The following is a 21,494-nucleotide window of genomic DNA, read 5'->3' on the forward strand; positions in this document are numbered from 1 at the left end:
TAATTTTATGGCTTTAATTTTCATAATTTGCAAGGTCTACTCGACCAGTTGGATGCCCTGACTCGTCGAGTAGAAGCGGATTGGGCCACGTGTTTAAGTGACCTACTCGCCGAGTCCAAGAAAGGACTTGACAAGTAGGAGCTGGAAGATGAAACCCTAATTTCTGGGGTTTTGCACCCTATTTAAAGGATCATTGGCCCCTTTAGCCTCCCTTACAGCCTCTTGAGAGTTCAGAAAACCCTAATCCGTGTGTGTGCTCTAATTTTGTGTGATTTAGGCTTTGGGAGGTGGATCTTAGTAAGAGGAGCTTGAAGATCAAGTAGCTAGAAGCAAGGAACGTGTGTGGATCTGAAATCTACCTCAGCTTAGCATCATTTGAAGGTATTAAGTCGTTACCTTGACCTTCTTTCCTTTGAGATCTCATTTTGTTGCGGATTAGGGCTTTTTCTAGCATATTATGTAACCTTTCTTGAGTATGAGCTAGGATCTGAAGTTGTAACTCCAGATCTTAGCTCACCTTGGTCTTTAAGTCCATAAAATCTCCAACTTTAGCAAGTATGAGCCCTTCCTTATGAGTTCAACCCCATTTCAAGCTTGGAATTGATATTATAAGTCTTTAGAGCCTTGCATGCATGTAAAGTTTGCAGCTTTACGTGATAAACATGACCGGGGAAGCTTGATCTGCAATATGGAGCCTTGGAATGGCTCACAAAACATCTGAATGAAGAAAGGTCTGAAGGGGATCGGCGAGTTGCATGGTCAACTCGGCGAGTCCGATGAAGATTGTCATGCAAGGACTTTTGCATGGACTCGGCGAGTCAGCTAGGGTTTCCCTGACTTTTAGACATCGAACTCGGCGAGTTGCAGGGAAACTCGACGAGTCAATGGGGGATTTTGCGACTACTCGAGTTCTGGAAGGACTCAACGAGTCGGTGAACTACACTCGACGAGTCATGTCAACATGGACTGTTAAACTTGACCGTTGACTTTGACGTTGACCTAGGGTTGACCAGTTGACTTCTGGGGCACTTTGGGAGAATTGGAAATTTATGGATATCATTCTATGGTGAACATAGGTGGTGGAGTTTGTGACGGTGATCCGAGAGTTGAGCTTATTTCCTCAGCGCGTCTGTTGTGAGGTGAGTTATTCTTACTATATCAACAGGTTCTAAGGCACCAATTCCGGCCCTTCGGATTGTATATGGGTTTATTTCATGATATGCTTATTGATTTAAATTCTGGTAGTTAGGATGGTGATATGATATATTAGTGACGTGTTAGGTTTGTATCCTGGTAATAGGATGTTGCTATGATTAGTGATCGGTTAGATCGGTTTGACTATTATGTATGCTAGCGTATAATATATATGATATGTTTGATATGTGCACATGTTTGTTGATTGGGGTTTGGGTTGAGGCAGTCTTTCTTTGTGCTGAAGGCCAACATACCCAGGGCAGTCCGGATATACTGAAGGTCCTGCAAAGGGTTCAGTTAGGCCGAAGGCCCAGCGAGCGGTCTGGATAGGATGTAGGCCCTATGAGGCGGTTCAGACGTGCATAATCCAAATAAGCTCTAAAAATGATAGCTTTATGGACATGCATGTTCAATGCGTGTCCCTTCCATTTTAGGTCAAAAACATGATAATAAAGGCTTAAACTTGAGAATGGAACCAAAAACTACATAGATCCTTAGATCTGGAACATATAACTCTAGAATGATCACATAGATGCATAAATTTTCCAACTTTATGAGATTCAACCATCCAAATTGTCACACCAAGAAAATTTAGCGACAAAAGGTCTAGATCTAAAGATAACTAACATAAATGTTGGATTTTGGGGACTTAAAATGGTCTAGAAATATGCTCAAGGTTGGTGAGAATATTCTCTTGTTGGAACCAAGCTCAAAGATGCCTTCTTCTTCTTCTTAAAAATACCACCAAAATATGCAAGAACTCAAAGGTTAGCAATGGAGGATAGGGTTTCCTTTTGGAGGCTGAGGGAGAGTTAATGAGGTTGAGGGTGGGCAACTGTATCAATCACATTCCCTTAAATAGGGATCAAACCTCAGATTAGGGTTTGTCATAAAACAACGTCCATGTTGTGGCGCTAGCTTAAAGCCCACGAAAACTCTAGTCTTGGCCACGTCGTGGGACTCCCACCATGTTGTGGCTTCTGTCGATCGCTGTAGTCACAACTCTTAAACATCATTTCCATCTTAGAGATCAAGTCCAAAACGTATATTGGTGTTGGGCTTCCAGAAAGACTTGGTGGTTTGACACTCATGAAGTCTTTGTATTTTCATCCCTCCCCATCAATCCTATTATCAAGGTTGTTTCTCCTTATTACCTAGGTTTAGTACGACTAACAATCCAAATGTAGTTTCCTTCTTCCAACAGCTTCTCTGCTAGCTCACATTGCACGACGGGCTCTTTTTCAACTATGTTTTCTTGGGAGGTATTTGTGTCCGTCGTATGCATAGACACAAGTTACTTCATCGCTTCTTTCATCACTTTCTTTTCTTCCTTCCTGTGTAGATACTTTTGAAACTACTCGAATTCTTACTTTTCTTTCTCCATGTAACTAGTTTCACCTGTACTAGAATTTGTGACTGGTTTTATACTTCCAATTTCCATGGTTTGCATCTATCGAATGGGACTATGTTCGACTGGAGTCACTATAGATTCATTCATGGCTAGTCGTAATAGATCCTACGGATGATGCCAAATGTTGCACCCAAGTATCTTTTCGTCTTGTAGATATGAACAAGTAGGCTAGTTTAACCTTTATACCTGGCTGCAATAAAAGATTGTTAGTTGAATCTTGGGTTTCCCCGCGATTTTTCCGACAATCAAGTTAATATTTATCCTGTAGAAAGAGTAAGAATAAAGCATATATAAATGAAATCTTAGTGTGTGTAGCTTGTCCATCAGGCTCTTCCTTTTATACATGTGTTGTTTACGAGGTAACGGTTTGGCGTCCGTTTCCTAGTTATAGGTCAAGTACGAATGATTAGACTAAACAATGGATCGATCATGTCAATTAACTAGATTATTAGCTTTTGCTTGACTCCGGCTAATAAAGTTTGATGTCGGGTTAAAAGCAGGGGCGGAGCTAGGATTTAAGGATAACGGGGGCTTTTATTGTGTCCGAAAAAGGTCTTGGACGCTAGTGTAAACAAAATCTTATATATATATATATATATATATATATATATATATATATATATATATATATATATATATATATATATATAAGAGTTATATACTATATTGGTTAATCGGCAGTTAAAAGAACCCATAATGAAACTAATTATATTAAACGAATTAAAGTAAATGGAGGTAAATCGATAACTAAAATATGGGTGAAGTATTGAAGTCTATGGGATTTTAATTGTGGGATAATGACTTGAAAGGGTAACGAACTTTCGACTTTTTTCACATTTAGTCACTAAACTTTTTTTCATTATCTATTTGCCATTGAACTATTGAAACTGTTCACATTTTACCCTTATGACCGGTTGTTACCGGTCATAAAGGTAAATTGTGAACAGTTTCAATAGTTTAGTGGCAAATAGATAACGAAAAAAAAGTTTAGTGACTAAATATGAACAAAATCGAAAGTTCGTTTCCCTCTAAAAAGTTCAATGACTAAATGTGAAAAACTTCCACTTGTATTATGTTTTAGCAAATTATTTATTTTTGTTGAATTGTATCAACATGTGTTGATGAAGAAATCTATGAAATTAAAAAAAAAAAAACAAAACCCTGAAAATATATTTAAAAACAAAAAAACAAAAAACCGTAACCGAAATAAAAAACCAATGGGTTGACATTTTCCAAAATAAAAAATCAAAATTTCCAATCTGATTTTGGTTTTACAAAAAAAATGAACCATTCTCACTGATGTGAATTATGACCATTGGTTTGGCATGCGAAATTTGTGACATCCCATGAATACGTAGTTACAACATCGTCTGAACTCGTAATTCATAGTAAGGGGTTAGAGTATCATCGCATGAATACGTAGTTACAACATCGCCTGAATTCGTAATTCATCACCTACATGTGGTGGGCCTGCTGGTGTTTCTACTGGGTTGTCTAGAATAGTCCGTGGTCGCCATCTATACTCTGGTAGATGACTACATCTCCACATTACCGGTTAAGGTTATGGTATCTCCTTTCATCCTACATCACCTATTCATCATTATCTATTTACCTTTCTATCATCACCTATCTCTCATCATTTTATTTCATCACATACAAACTATTTCATCTACCCATGTTTCATCCGTAACATATTTGTAGATATAAAATAAATATACCGTTTAAATCTTTTAAAACATGTATAAAATCGTTCATCCAGCATAGACAACAAGTATTTAAATAATATGCACACATAGCACGTAATTTATATAAAATACTTCATATCTATGTGTAAGATGAAAGTAACTATATATACCATAAAAATCCCATAAATGCTTCCTAACTTCAAACCCGAAGGTTTACTCTACTAAAGCTTCATATTCTTGGCTCTCTGGACCTAGAAGGGTCCAGATTCCTAACTTCAAACCCCAAGGTTTACTCTACTAAAGCTTCATATTCTCGTCTCTCTGGACCTAGAAGGGTCCATATCTATAACACAAACTTGCAAGAGGGGTTTGAGGCATTCAAAACCCCAAAGATGAAGTGATTCAAGCCCTAACCCCAAAATGGAATCTACATAATAGGGAAGGAAAGGGGTTTATTTTTGTACCTCAGAATGAAGCTCCTTGCTTGAATAACTCAGAACAATAACCTTCCTTGGTCTCTCTTGTTGGAACTCTTCTCCTTTCTTGCAAAATCACACCAAAAAGCTCAAGATAGCTCTTCCTCTCACTCTACACACTCAAGCTCGATAGGGTTCTCACTTATGGGAAAGGTAGTCGCAATTGAAGGCCATAAATGCCTTTAAATATGGCTCGGGCCCAAAGATTTAGGGTTTCTGCCAACAGCGCGGACTCGTCGAGTTGCCTCACCGAGTCGACGAGTCCATTCATTAATCCGAGTCATCAGTCGCGACCTTACTCGACGAGTTGAGGCGTCAACTCGTCGAGTCTCTCTTCTTAACTCAAAAGAAAAATACTTAAATTATGATACCTGGAAATCCGGATGTTACATTTAGTTTTTTTATTTCATAGATTTCTTCATCAACAAATGTTGCTACAATTAAACAAAAATAAATAATTTGCTAAAACATAATACAATAGGAAGTTTGTTCACATTTAGCCATTGAACTTTTTAGAGGGAAACGAACTTTCGATTTTGTTCACATTTAGTCACTAAACTTTTTTTCGTTATTTATTTGCCACTAAACTATTGAAACTGTTAACATTTTACCTTTATGACCGGTAATAGCCGATCATAAGGGTAAAATGTGAACAGTTTCAATAGTTCAATGGCAAATATATAACGAAAAAAAGTTTAGTGACTAAATGTGAACAAAGTCGAAAGTTCGTTACCCTTTCAAGTCATTATCCCTTTAATTGTCGGCCCAAGTTTACTCATAATCATAACCCTATTACTTTTCTATATATTAATTGAATTTTTAATAAAGATTGGTAGGGGCTTTTTATCACAGAAAACCTATGTGGCTTCAAATTATACATACACCTGTATGCTATTGTTTGGACTTTTAAAGGAGATTGAGGGGGAGCATCCAACAACCCCGTACTATCTCCGCCCATGATTATAGGGTAACATATCAGGCTTTCTTCTTAGCGTGGGGTCGACCGAGCTTAGAGGTTCAACACTTTGGCCAAAAGTTCATACTTGGAGCCCGGTGGGTTTTTACTTGGTATCTCACTTGGATGTCTTTCACAAAATTCGAGGTAATTTCATTAGTTATCATTTCCGTACATTAAAATTTGACTAACATGACATGTGTATCACTATATAGGTTCTACATAGACAAATCAGGTCAATCAACATCCAAAATGATAAACACTTGATATATCGTATCTTAATGATACCATTTAAACATTAATAGTTGATTTTCCCTGTAGTAGACATTGAAATGACTAAAGAGATCAAATAAAAGATACTAAATAATTAGTTGGTATAATATGACATAAACCTTTTTTGAATTTTATTCAAAAATATGACAAAATGGTTATTTTTCTGAATAGCGGCGGGGATCGACTAATCTTGAAACTAAAATCCGATTAAATTAATTGATAGCCAAATTCTAAATATGTACTAAGCGACGAAAAACTAAAGTTAAGGCGTTTCCGTTATAAAAAGAGAAAACGACAAACTAGTCAAACGCTTTAATTACTTTTCACTTAATAGCCAAAATATTGTAATTAGGCAAAAATAACCAAGGAAATCGTAGACCATCTAATTCGCCTACTATTTCAGTGAATGGTCAATGGTCAATTGTTTGGTGGTTGAATATAAAAAAATCATTTTTGTAGATGAAATCGTATGTGATTTAATCACCTACGGTATGCTCTCTAGTAAAATACAGTTTCCTCCCACGAAGAACAAAACCATAGGTGACGCTCAAAAACTATTGTTTCCTTCTAAAAAGTAATGTTGTTTTCGAATAACTATTGTTTCTTTATTGCTTTTCAATTATTTTTTCGATCAAACTATGAAATCAACCCAAATAACCTACCTTTATATACAACTATATCACTATTCAAGTTAGAAACAAAAAAATACATAAACCATAGGTACGTTATGCTACTTACGGTGTACAAACTCCTAATGCATAATTTATGCATTAACAACTTGTACACCGTATGTGACATACCACACCTAAGGTTTTCGTATTTTTCTATTTTTTTAGAGTAATTTACTCAAATGCTCCCCGTTGCGTGGGGTAATCTACGCGTTTGGTCTCTATTTTTTTAACTCAAACGGTCCGTAAAATGTAATTTTGTTGCACATTTAGTCTATGTCAAACATGAAATGATTGTATTACCTTTACTAACTTTTTTTCTAATTTATTTATTTTTAAATGTATTTCCTTTTATTTTTATTATTTATTATTGTTAGTTTATTAATTTATTTAGTTTTAGATGTATTATCATTCCCATCTATCTGGTTTCTCTTTCCGAGAGTAAACTACCACCACTATGTCATTGAAAATCACCGCCACCTTTATACTAGACTAAATTACCACAATCCCTCCCACTGGAAAAAAAAATACAAGAAATCCAGATGAAGCTCGATACCAGAAATCCATTCAAATGAGAAACCAAATCCCAAAATCAAAACTATGAATTCAAACGAGAACTTTAAATTAGAAAGAAAAACTAGAATCAATTCAAAAATTACATTCCCGATAGATCTTAAGGTAGATGAGAGAATGTGGTGATTGTCATCGAAGTTGAAGGGCATTGAAGGGCTCCATTATGTTTTGATTTATGGTTCAAGTCTTCCTGTTTTAGAGAACTGCTAGTGGGCGGTGTTGGTGGTTCAAAAGAACATTTAGACCACCATCATCGGCGAAATGCCAACCCCCCTAAACCACCAGACCGCCAACCTTCCTTCCTCTTTCTCATTCAGGTGCAACGAACCATTCCTAGACGACCTAAAGCAGCCATCGTGAAATCAAAACCTTAGATCGTGGTTTCTGGAGGCTTTTTTGAAGACCACATGGGTTACAAGAATGTTAAATGGGTATCAATACCCTCTTCCAATCAAAACCTTGGATGCATCTTGAACTTACGGATGAGTTTAAGAAATAGAATGAGAAGATGTTGATAGCCGAAGGAAGAAATAGACCAGAAAGACGGTGAGGTTGGATGCAGGGGAGGAAAAACAAGAGGGTAAAGTATATAATGGATGTCGATTTAGGTTAGGTTTAGGTATATTTTAATTCATTTTATGTTTTAAATAAATAATAAATACATATATAAAATAATTAATCAATAAGCAATAAATAAATCAAAAAATAAATAAAGAAGAATAATACAGATATTTCATGTCTAACAGAGACTAAACATGCAACAAAATTACATCTTAGTGACCGTCCGGGTTAAAAAAAAATTAAGGACCAAACACGCAGATTACCCCAAAGCATATGGACCATTCTGATAATTTACTCTATTTTTTATTTTATTTTTTTGCAAAAAAAAAAAGAACCAAATGCTAATAAATTTCATATCAAATAAAAAAAGAAAAAAAAGAAGAATACGAGAAATATCTGGTTGTTGTTCGGAGCCGCCATTGAGAGCGTTTCTCTATAGGGACGGTTTTGCTTGGTGTCCCGGTGTAGCACCGGTAACATCTACTTTTCCTACACGCAGTGAATTTTTTTTCGATTTTTTTTTTTGGTTTTTTACCTATTTTTCCTGCATCGACAACACCTTCTTTAATCTCAACAACACTTACTATGTATTTCTGCGTCCGCCCTTGTTTCTCTAGTTTCAAAAAATGAAAAATGATTTAAATGAAAATTTTCAACTTTATATATTTTGGAGTAAATTACACAAATGGTCCTTATGGTTTGGGGTAAATTGTACGTATGGTCCTTAACTTATTTTTTTAACTTAGAAGGTTTTTACAGTTTGTTTTTGTTATGTGTTTGGTCCCTACTGTTTGTTTTTGTTATGCGCTTGGTCCCTGTCTTACCTAAAAAGACTATTATTTAAATCGGGAAAAATTATGGGATATATAAGGTAAGGTGAGGGAGGTGCGGTTAGGAGTTTGTTTATTTAAATAAATTAAAAAATTAAGGGAAAATAGTTTTTTAAGTAAAACAGGGACCAAACACGTAACAAAAACAAATAGTAGGGACCTTCCGAGTTAAAAAATAAGTTAGGGACCAAACGCACAAATTATCCTAAACCATATGGACCATTCGTGTAATTTAGTCTATATTTTGGGTTAATGAGGCTTCAAATAGAAGACGAGCTCCAAAACAATACTCAATGCCTCCGAGTGGTAGTTCCTTTAAACCGATTTTAAGGAAACCGTTGGTTTCTTGAAGAAAGCATATTTTTCCTTAATTAACTACTGTTTCATTGGTTATTTTTTTTTTGGGGAAAATGACTTAAAATGACAAACAATAATCCAAGATTTTTTCTTTAGGTCACTAAACTTGATTTATATCCAATAAGCAAACAAAATTTTTATTTTGGTTCTAAAATAACAGCGATTACGATTTTCATCGGTTAAAATGATTAGATGAGACTTTTAGTTTAGATGTGTCAAGGACAATGACGATTTTCGTTTTCATTTTAATCGATCAAAATCGTAATCGTTGGTATTTTAAACCAATATAAAAAACTGGATTCCTTATTCAATTCAATTGAAAATTTAAGGACCTAAATAACAAATTTTCTGTTACTTGTTTTCATTGTAAGTTATTTTTCTTTCTTGATTGAACGTTCGTTTTTGACTATTAAGTAAAACGTAAATAAAACTTTTGGCTAATTTTGTTTTTTTATCCGCTCCCCGTATTTAAGCATAGAAAGGTCGGTCAGCAGTCAGAAAGTGATGCGCAGAAAAAGACACGAGACTCCATGAATCCAACAAGATTTGTATGGCTGCCTTTACCCTTTTTTCCTTTAATTTAATGAATCTACACATCACCAACAGTAACACGGCACCTCCATTAAAGATCTCGAGTTTTCCACCAACATCCTTCTCATCTCCTCTGCAGGTCAGCCAGCCGTCCTCTCTCATCTTCTCTGCATTTGCACCTTGTGTCATCTTGGAGAAATTGTGGAAACATTTCCTCCTTTAGGTACCGACTTGAATTCAAATTGTGTATTCTCAGAAACATCGACGATTATGAGTTAGGGTTTAATCCGTTAAGATCAACACTCTACAACTCCATTTTCTGTGTGTTCTTCGCAATCAGAAACCTAGGAAATCCACATTTTTAAATATTCCTGTTCACGATTTACATTTTAATGATAGCTACCGAGTTGAATTCGAATAGGGTATTCTCAGAAACATCCACTTTTTACAGCTAATATTTTAAAAATATCACTTTCAAAGACAGACTATATTGCTGCTTTTTATATTTTGATTGTATCGGATATCTTTTTTATAATATACAAATGTTACAAAATAAGGGTTTCGTTTCGTCTCCTCATGTCCTGATTACCAACTTGATATGCAAGTCTGCAATAGAGTTGCAATTCTGATCAGTATCTGTGATTATAAATTTTTTTATAGATTTCGATGGCTACGACTTACTACCAGCTTTCTGCTTGTCAATTCACGAATGCTTTTCATTTTAATATATTTTAATTTGTTGTTATGCATAAGTTTAGGTTTGCTTATGCACATTACCATAAAATAAATTAGATGGTGCTTTCAAAAACCTACAACCTTCCTTTTGTTTTCTTCCTTACTATAGTATATTCATTGAAAAGGATTCCAGTTGTCTTTTGTTTTTGTACTCTTTTGATGATGATTATCCTCAAGAATTTGAAGATGCAAAACATATTCAAATATGGTGTTCCCAAATCCCAATGACCTAAACAAGTTGGGGTTTTATGATAACTTCAAGTTAGGCCCAATATATGCTGAATGTCTACATGCAAAGATTTTGTGGGTAGCTTTCTCTTTTGTTATTAATTGGTTAACACATCTTTCACATCGCCATCAAATTGGTTTGACTTTACACCACAATGTTATTATTTTTTTTATGGTGTATAAACGAGACATCGGCTTATATCCAATCTATATAGTCTACATATTTTTTGTTATAAAGTAGAAACGTCATCCTTGTTTCCCTGGATTAACGTGTTATACTTGCAAATCACGTTTGCAGATAGATCAAAAGGGCTTATATCTTTAGCATGATCTTATCAACAACTTATCATCGATTTTGATGGGTTGCATTTGTTCCTCTGGCGTTAAGCATCATAATAGCCCTGGGTATGAAGATCCCGCTCTTCTTGCTAAAGAAACCCCATGTGAGTTCTTGAATCAAATCATCTTTAATTTTCTATCTTCCTTTCCCAAGTTTAATTAAAACGTTCGGGTTTTCCTTGTTTAACCTTGAACCTTGAAAATTTCAGTCACTGTGAGTGAAGTCGAGGCGTTGTATGAGCTTTTCAAGAAGCTGAGCAGCTCCATTATTGATGATGGCCTCATTCACAAGGTATTCTGAGATTAATTTTAATTATAGTTTTCTTGCTTATAGTCGAAGCGTTAACATCTTCTTCAGGAAGAATTCCAGCTGGCACTCTTCAGGAACAGAAACATGCGGAATCTCTTTGCCGACAGGGTATGTGATTTGTGAATCTTCTTGAATTAGTTTTTTTCTTTTTACTAAACAATTGTTGAATTTTGTTTTCTAGATATTTGATCTATTTGATGTGAAACGTAATGGAGTTATCGAGTGTGGAGAATTTGTTCGATCACTAGGTGTTTTCCATCCAAATGCCCCGATAGAAGACAAAATCGAATGTGAGCTCAGAGCTCCTCAATCATCTCGGATTTTTAGGTCTTTGATTTTTGTGTAATCTGACATTAAACTCTTTTTTGCAGTTGCTTTCAGGCTATACGATCTCAGACATACTGGTTTTATTGAAAGAGAAGAGGTCCGTATTATTGTATTATTTACATTCTTGATGATGAAGATGAATCTCATTTTTTTTTTTATTTAAAAAAAAAAAAAACAGCTAAAGGAGATGGTAATAGCACTGTTACATGAATCTGATTTGGTGCTTTCGGAAGAGGTTATTGAAATGATCGTGGATAAAACATTTAGTGATGCAGATATTAAAGGGGATGGAAAGATAGATAAAGATGAATGGAAGCAATTTGTAGCAAAAAATCCATCTCTTATAAAAAACATGACCCTCCCGTACCTGAAGTAAGTTGACAAAATGACGAAAACGCCCATACTGTTTCTTAATAATCACTTCTTTTGCATAATGATTTGATATTTGTAGGGACATAACCTTGGCATTCCCGAGTTTTGTTTTGAGCTCTGAAGTTGAAGACTCAGAAGTATAACAAATAGAGTGGGAGAAAATATGAATTTTTTATCAAAATTTGACATGATTGGAGACTTGGGTGTCAAAAGTGGAACTACCTTTTTAAGAGAGCTGGATTCATTGGCCGAGAAGGGCAAAAGGGGAATTTTTTATGGTTCGGCTGCCATGGAGGTTGAAGGAGATTTGAGGTTGTTGTACAGAGGGAAAAAAATGGCAAATGCTCTATATGCAATAAGTTGCATTTGTGTTATTCAACTGTTGAGTTTAAGTATGTTCGTTTTGTAAAGAGACATATTATCTTTGTTCTCTGCTGTTGAATGAGAGATTTTAAAGTGTTGATAAACTGTGATTTTGTTTAGGGAGCATGAAATATGTTTGGATTTTGTTTCTTGTTTATGTTCTTTTGTTAAGAGTTTTTGAATTTGAAAAGGGTACCAAAAGAAAGGTTGCAATGGGTTCTCTACAGGTTTTTCCAGTTGTCTTTGTAACCGGTTTCAATTATTTGGTCATAATTAGGTTTCCGGTGTCCAAAATGTGATCATGTTAGAACTGCTTTCTTAGGGCCAATCTCAAAAACAAGTTTTTGTTGTATTCAGATTTTAAATCAAGTCTGATAACTGGTTTTGTTGTGCAACTGTAATAGAAATAAGCACCACAAAGCTTTATATTGATGGAAATCCAAAAAACACAACATACCGAACTGCCTTAGGCCTAGGAGTCAAAAGGTACGAGGGTCGTTGAAATGATGTAATTATAAAAAACATTAGGTAACGGCCCACTACTAAAAGTCCAAAGTTAAGCCCAATATTTTTCTTCTAGATGTCTGGACTCTGGAGTGGCAGAGTATGCTAGCTAAGAGGTACACAAATCAGATAGAGTAGAACCAGTTTGGAAAAAACCGGCAGAAACTTAAAAAATCGAACTTTATAGATTTTTGTTTTTGAAAAATACATAAAAACATGAAATAAGTAGATTTTCAAACATAAAACACTTAATATGTAACATATAGAATGGAATACGGGCATGTCAGCGTCGCTGTCGGCATTTTGGAGTTTTTAGAGATTTGTGAGTGTTTTTGAATGATGTGATCAAACTAACACATCATATATATATATATATATATATATATATATATATATATATATATATATATATATATATATATATATATATATATATATATATATATATATATATATAAAAAGAGAGAGAGAGAGGGGTTCAAATGAGAACTATAAAAGATTAAGAACCCCATTAGTTAATACAGTATAATATTTTCATTCTTATATGCTCTCATATTTGAACACAAAACTTATATAAATTACAAGTTTATACAGTCCATTCGTAATTTAATTCACAAAATTCACAATTTAATACAAACCATTTTATACTAATTCACAAAGTTAAAGAAATCAAAATTTCAAACCCTACTACTACCACCACCACACGCTGCCACCAACCACCTATACCAGCATCGTAACCATTATTTTCTTCTAAATTAGATCTGTAAACAAAGTCATGCATTAATAACATAAATACTGCATTCACAGTCTAATAAAACCATTTATTTCACTCATTTTGAATTTAATGCAAAATTATTATTAAAACTAATGTATTCTTATATACTTATACAACACAACAACTAAATATATTCAAAAAAAAATTATCAAAAAAATTTATACATAAATCATTCATATTTTAAATTGTGAATTTAATATATTAAGTCGTGAATAAAATTTACATTATTTCAAAAGCAAACAAAAAAATTATAAAATAATCACAGCTTAATGTCAATTCATTCACAGCTTTATACAATCAACTCATAATTTAATACACAAAATTTACAGCTTAATATAGTTAATTCATAGTCTAGGAAGAAAATATACAGTTTAATGCAGTCAATTCACAGTTTTAAACACAAAAGTCATAGTTTAATACACAAAATTCAAAGTTTAATACACAAAAAATATGCATCCATAACCATATTTTCAGCTTAACAGTCTTTATATAGTCAATACAAAGTTTATACACAAAATTCATAGCTTAATACAAGTAACTTCATAGTTTCATACACATAATTCACAACTTAATCTAGTTAATTTACAGTTCAAACAGAAAATTCACAGCTTAATACAGTCAATTCGTGGTTTAAAAAGAAAATTCAAAGTTTAATGTAATCAATTCACGGTTTAAAACACAAAAATGACAGCTTAGTAGACTAAATTCACATTTTATTACACAAAAAGTAGTATTCACATCCATATTATCAATTTAAAACACTTATTACAATTAATACACAATTTAATATATAAAATTCACAAACTAGTATAATAAATTTAAAGTTTAATTAAAAAAAATTATACATTCACAAGTTAATAGCAGTTAAAACGACTCTAAAACATCTATATGGTCATTGGTTATAAAAGAATAAAGTAAAAAAGAAAAAATGACTAGTTTCTCAAACCGGTTCTCAAAATGGGTTCAACAAAAATAATCTCAAACCTATACAAACTGTTGATTCAGATAGTTACTGGAACGGTTTAGCTCAAATTGGTTTTTGACCTGATCAGTTTTTCAAATCCTATACCAGTTTCGGATCATGATCTGTTTTTTTTTTGTACCTCTCTCTCTCTCTCTCTCTCTCTCTCTATATATATATATATATATATATATATATATATATATATATATATATATATATATATATATATTGTTAGTCATATGAAGAGTCTATAGTTCCTAGTTTTACCCCTGTATTTACTTAATTCCTTGTGGGTTGTATTTGTAAATATTTCATGTATTTAAAGTTTCCTCTCTGCCTCTTTTTGGGCATCGAGAGTTATCCTATCATGGTATCAGTCGCCTAATACGATCCTTCCCCTTCTGATCGCTATCTTCTCATCTCCCTACCCTCTTGCCTTCTCTTTCTGTCTCTCGCCTACAACCTCATGGCCTCCACTTCCAATACTTCTGATTCTGTTCTTTCATTGAATATTGTCATGCATCTGATCACAATCCGTCTCTCCTCCTCCAACTATCTATTGTGGAAGAATCAACTCCTACCACTTCTTACATACTAAAATCTGGTGGGCCATGTGTAACGACCATAAAATACCAACCAATTTGAACTTTCAAAAACAACCCAGTTTCATTAAGTTATTACAAAAAGGTTTTCAATACAATTATTATCAGAGTCTTCCCAGAACCACATCATAAAACATAATCATGAGGAGCGATACGATCACGCCTTTGCCTTGCCACGGTCTCCTGAAGAACCTGAAAAAAAACATTAAACCACAACTGTAAGCCCGAAATCTTAGTGAGATATCCCCAAAATACCAACCACATATACCATACACGCATAACATGCCATAACATAACAGAACACATAACATCCATGCACTTCGGGTCTACTGGGTGGTTGGTCCGCCGCACCGGCCTTCAGTCCACCTGGTCCACCCTCCGAGTCTAACCACATACATCGAGTCTACAGTGTGATTGGTCCGCCCGCACTGGGCCTTCAATCCACCTGGTCCACTCCCTGAGTCTACAATATGACTAGTCCGCCCGCACTGGGCCTTCAGTCGGCCTGGTCCACTCTCCGAGCCTCGGCACGTCTGGTCCGTCCTCTTGGGGCCTATAGCCTATCCGGACCGCTCGCTGGGCCTTCGGGATAACCAGTCCGCCCTGGGTATGTTGGCCTACAGCACAAAGCAGGACCCGCCTCAACCCAACCCCATTCCAACAACCATGTGCACATAAACATTCAATCATAAAGCAATTCATATCTAATCAAACGATCTAGCAGATCGCATAGCATAACATCATCCTAACCAGGATACCGACCTTAACCAGGTCTCTAACATATACCATCCTAACTAACAGGATGCAACACAACAAGCAATATCATAACAGCGATACCCGGATCTCAATCCAATAAAGGGTCGGCCTTGGTGCCGTAGACCCTGTTGATATAGTGAGGATAACTCACCTCATAACTGTCAACTGAACAGATAAACCCAAGCGGCTCCGACCACTGGTACGATCTCCCACACTGGCCAACACCAAAACACTGAACTCAAAACAAAAGCCAACAATTACCAAAATGCCCCTGGAAATCAACTGGTCAACCCTTGGTCAAAGTCAAAGTCAAAGTCAACCCCTGACTGACTCTACTTGCCGAGTCAACCCGATGACTCGCTGAGTCCCCATGCACAGAACTTCCCCCATCCGCGACTCAACTCGCCAAGTCACCCCGAGACTCGCCGAGTTCCACAACCCTGAGTCCTTTCACACTCGACTCACCGAATCATCCCTTGACTCACTGATTCACAGCTCAACCAGAAGAAAAGTTAGGACCTCACGACCAGACTCGTCGAGTCCAAGAACAGACTCGCCGAGTCCAAGGCTATCTGCAACTAACTCGCCGAGTTGTTCTTCCAACTCGCCGAGTTCCTGCCCATCATCATCCAACTTGCCGAGTTGTTCATCCAACTCGTCGAGTTCCAACCTATCTTTAAGCAACTCGCCGAATACACCCTTGTGACTCGCCGAGTACCCCTAGATTCGAAACCATACAGAGGTTTTCCAAGCCATGCAGAAGCTCTAAACCATAGATCTAACCTTCTACAAGCCATCCATCACGTAAAGTGGCAAACTTTACGTGAATCCAAAGAGATCTAGGCATTTTACACTCTAGGGCTAGGGTTTAGGACAAAAGAACTGCACCAACAAATCTTGAGCATAGACTTTATGGCTTTCTGGATCATTAACAACCTAGATCTGAGGTAGCAACCTCAGATCTTACACCAAACTTGAGATGGACCTCATATTTGCCCCAAAACCCCCACAAAAGATAGATCTAGATGCACAAAAGCTCAAACAGAAGATTATTACCTCAAATGAAGGCTCCCACTGATGAATGAACCAATTCTCTGCAAAGCCCCTTGCTCCACTCTTCTTGCTCTTTAATTTCCTTCCAAGATTACCTCCTCCAAGGCTCTAATCTCTCACCAAGGAAGGCTCACACAAATTTAGGGTTTTTGGAACTCAAAGGGAAGGTAAAGAGGCTGGGGAAGAAGTGTTATGTTCTTTATATAGGGATCAACCTCCGAAATTAGGGTTTTCTCCACTCAGCACCAACTCGGCGAGTCCACCCATGCTACTCGCCGAGTTGGTCACTTAACACGCGACCAGAGTCGCGACCCTACTCGCCGAGTCCTCTCGTGGACTCACCGAGTTGCCCTCTCACACTAACACTTTTAGCCCTTCAACCCTACTTCTGATATTCTGAGATGTTACAATCCTCCGCCACTTAATTTAGGCTTCGTCCTCGAAGCCTGCGACAACATATCTCCAGGACTACTCTCGCAATGCACCATCTGGCATTAACCAGACCAGGTTCCTCAAAACACAACCACCAAAACCCAAAACCCAATTTTCCCTTCCCGCGGTGTTCTGATCACCGCCTCAAGCCGGCCACCGACCTCGTCCTCTGACAACCACACTTATCAACTTATCAACTGAGTATCACTCCATGATACTTCACTCGCTCCAAAACACAACAATCACTCGACTCATACGAGCTAGAAATAACCATGAACCACCGGAATTCCCGGCCTAAGCCCAACTTAATCCACTCCATGCTGACAGGATGACACATCCTTCAGCCTCAGAGCAACTCCCATGAATTCTCCACCGCAGTCTCATACCCATGCTGAACTGGCTCTAACATCTTTGGGTTGGGAAAACCCGATACGCTGGCGATACCTCCAAACATCCCTGAGGATGAATTTCCACCACATACATAAATACTTGATCAAAATCAAACTGGAAATTCAAGATTCCATCCCTGTATTCCTTCCGAGCCTTTTGGCTCTACCCTCGGAAATTCCCTCCGTGACCTCAGCAAACATCCAACCCGGATGTGATTCCATACCATCACCGCACACGCTGCGTAATAAACGTAATTGGAACACTCCAATCATAACTCCGCACTACTGCTTTCACTTCCGTGAACTTACACTCCCTCTCGGAGCTACATTCCTTTCCCTTTCCTTACCAAGGGAATCCACTTGGCTGCCTTGACACTACCACAAGTGCCACGGTGCTCACCCAATATTACACCATTTCCTTATAGCATAACCGCCATCCCATGCACCAAACCTACTCTGAATCCGCTTGCAGGGACTCTCGAGTCCATGCACTACCTCCACTAATCATGATCAATATCTGGGGCCAGACCTTCTGATGCTATCACATCGCAACATATTCATTCCATATTCTCATACAGATCTATCAACACATGCAGAGTCTTCAGCATGACCGGACCGCCTTACCAGGCCTTCAGCCCATCTGGACCACTCTCAGAACCTTCAGCAGGTCTGGACCGCCCTCCAGGGCCTTCAGCCTGACTGGACCGTTCTCCGAGCCTTCGGCCTGACTGGTACGCCCACCGGCCTTCAGTCTATCCGGGCCGCTCAACTAGCATTCTTCATCCCGAGTTATCCCTCCAGGAAACTCTCCCATGTGTACCGTTCTAGCCCTCCAGGGGTTCCGAACTCTATCTCCATCCTACATACTCAATCCCGGCCGATCCCAGGCCTTCCACAATCAATCACCCTTGGTCTGCATCCCGCCCCGTCTGACCGACACTTGCATCAAACCAGCCTACGCTCGGCTGACAGAACCACTGTTGAATCCCAACAGCTAAACAACCTCTCATGCTTATTGATCTTCCGGAGAATTCTCCAATTCTCCCCACTTAGAGCACTGACTATCAACTGCCGGCCGTCATCACCGACCTCCCGAAACAACCATACATAACACAATCCCTTACACGCGAACCGATTCCCACTAGAACGAGCAACCTTCACAAAATCACATATCAACACGGATCATCTCGGTTTGAAAGAAACCCGACCTTCAGCTAACCATTTCTCAGACTGCAGATGTTACCCGACATTCAGACCAAAAGCTAGATTTCCCACTAACAATCCTCATGAATGATAAGCAACGAAATTCCCAGTACCAAAACCTTAAACCATAACCCTCAAGGAACAATGAATACAATATCAAAAATCACACCAAGAGACTAGCAAACGTACAATACTCCATAATAATCACAAGATAACAAGACATCAAGAAAGAAACATACCCGCAGCTGCATCCAGCACTGCCCTGACCTCCTCTGTTGTAAGATGAAAAGCACGACCCTGAGCCCTTGGGGGCTCCGCTCCACCCTGAACTCCACCCGTAATCCTCAAAGTGGCCGGTGCTGGAGCCTGCACCGGTCCCGCAGCAAGCTGTGGACAGTTGACCCTCAAGTGTCCAACCTGATGACAATGATAACAAATCCTCAAATCCCGACCCGGGGCTGCCTGCCGACAATCCCTCGCATAGTGCCCCTCCTTTCCGCACTTGCGGCATGCACCACCGTACCTACGAACTCCGGTGTGACCCTTCCCACACTTTCCACAAGTGTGGCTGCTCTGATCTCCCAATCTAGAATCAACGGTCTTGGACCGTTTTGGTGCCGGCTACGACTGCACCGGAGCCTGCCTCCTCTCTCGCAACTGCAACTCAATCTCCAACTCACGCCGCCTGGCGGCCTCCTGCAACTCTAACAAGGTCTCGCACCTCTGCGTAGACACAAACTGTCTGATATCCCTCTTGAGCATATTCAGATATCGGGACATCTAAGCCTGCTCCGAAGCAAACTCGGGGCAAAACATCGCCCTCTTAGTGAACATCCTGGTGATCTCCGTCACCGACTCCGAATCCTGCTTCAGCTCCAGGAACTCCTAAGCCAATCTCTCTCTCTCAACCCATGGAACATAACGAGTGCTAAACATCTCCTGGAACTGATCCCATGAAACCGCAACCCTCTGCGCGTCCGAATACGACCCCGTGGTCAATCTCCACCAATCCTTCGCCCCGAGCCTTAACAGGTTCAGAGCACACCTCACCCTTTGATCAGCAGGGCATGAACACGTGAAGAAACACCCCTCCACGTCCGATAACCATCTCATAGCAACAATCGGGTCCTGTACCCCATCGAAGGTAGGAGGCTTCGTATTATCGAAGTCCCGATACTGAAAACCCCGACTAGCTCCTCCCCTGCCGCTGCTACAGCCGTTGTAGCCGCCGCGACAACTGTCTTTGTGAGAGTCGCATAGCTCTCATCAAAATACTCAACCATGGCGGTCTTGATCGACCCAAACAGTTCCGGCAACTCGGCCCGGAACAACACAACAACCTCATCATGCAGGATCTCACGAATCCTAGCATCCAACTCGCATGTGCTCATCTGACCAATAACCTCGGGTGGTACCGACCCACCCTGACCGCCCTCTCCTGCTCCCGATCCCGATCCAGATCCACTCCCAGCATGCCTCGAAACCTCCATACTGAAAAACACAGCAAGATCTCAGATACTTCCCACTAACCCGGGAACCAACCCCAATCCATCCCTAGAGGTCATGGTTTCTTTGATATGCGTATGGGTCCTATGCTTTTAGTAGTATGGGCCCATACTACCTTCCACACCTACACATATTTGTATCAATTATACCACTACACCCTAGTGAAGAACATACATAACAAGCACTCAACCCTCACTCCTAGAGGAACACTGGAAATCTCCCACAAAGGAAGACCTAGGCTAACAAGCATCATAAATCAGGCAACATTATCATGAAATCCTGAAGATCCATAGCCTAGTACTAGCATGCTGTTCTATCAAAGCTCAAAAACAAATATCATGTATGGTATTTTGGGGTTACTTACTGGCTTCGACTGATCGTACCCCCGCGTCCTCCTTTACTCATTTTGAAAACCATTTTAAATTCTCTTTTGAAAACTCTCCCGGATTTGAGACTGGATTCACACGAATGTTCCTCCAATTCACTCAAACCAAGGCTTTGATACCAACTTGTAACGACCATAAAATCCCAACCAATTTGAACTTTTCAAAAACAACCCAGTTTCATTAAGTTATTATAAAAAGGTTTTTAACACAATTATTATCAGAATCTTCCCAGAACCACATCATAAAACATAATCATGAGGAGCGGTACGATCACGCCTTTGCCTTGCCACGGTCTCCTGAAGAACCTGAAAAAAACATTAAACCACAACTGTAAGCCCGAAATCTTAGTGAGATATCCCCAAAATACCAACCACATATACCATACACGCATAACATGCCATAACATAACAGAACACAGAACATCCATGCGCTTCGGGTCTACTGGGTGGTTGGTCCGCCGCACCGGCCTTCAGTCCACCTGGTCCACCCTCCGAGTCTAACCACATACATCGAGTCTACAATGTGATTGGTCCGCCCGCACCGGGCCTTCAATCCACCTGGTCCACTCCCTGAGTCTACAATATGACTAGTCCGCCCGCACTGGGCCTTCAGTCGGCCTGGTCCACTCTCCGAGCCTCGGCACGTCTGGTCCGTCCTCTTGGGGCCTATAGCCTATCCGGACCGCTCGCTGGGCCTTCGGGATAACCAGTCCGCCCTGGGTATGTTGGCCTACAGC

General features: G+C 38.6%; 1 protein-coding gene across 1 annotated transcript; it reads left to right on the plus strand.

Annotated features, from left to right (window-relative positions):
* Positions 1–9,593: 9,593 nt before the first annotated feature.
* Positions 9,594–12,345, plus strand: LOC145066268 (calcineurin B-like protein 4). Its single transcript, XM_079013476.1, has 8 exons — positions 9,594–9,737; positions 10,776–10,920; positions 11,026–11,108; positions 11,175–11,234; positions 11,308–11,416; positions 11,498–11,550; positions 11,632–11,825; positions 11,905–12,345. Exons 2-8 carry the CDS (start codon positions 10,836–10,838, stop codon positions 11,966–11,968), a joined length of 648 nt encoding a protein of 215 aa, XP_078869602.1. The 5' UTR covers positions 9,594–9,737; positions 10,776–10,835; the 3' UTR covers positions 11,969–12,345.
* The last annotated feature ends 9,149 nt before the right edge of the window (positions 12,346–21,494 follow it).

Source organism: Lactuca serriola, chromosome 8 (genome assembly GCF_051521515.1).
Source record: "Lactuca serriola cultivar US96UC23 chromosome 8, Lser_US96UC23_V15, whole genome shotgun sequence".
NCBI lineage: Eukaryota > Viridiplantae > Streptophyta > Magnoliopsida > Asterales > Asteraceae > Lactuca > Lactuca serriola.

What these genes read in the sequence shown, in the direction of transcription:
- LOC145066268 (XM_079013476.1), top strand. Translation starts at nt 10,836, where the DNA reads ATGGGTTGCATTTGTTCCTCTGGCGTTAAGCATCATAATAGCCCTGGG. An exon ending in ATGATGGCCTCATTCACAAG is followed by an intron (nt 11,109 to 11,174) that starts GTATTCTGAGAT and finishes CATCTTCTTCAG; the next exon opens with GAAGAATTCCAGCTGGCACT. An exon ending in ATGACCCTCCCGTACCTGAA is followed by an intron (nt 11,826 to 11,904) that starts GTAAGTTGACAA and finishes TGATATTTGTAG; the next exon opens with GGACATAACCTTGGCATTCC.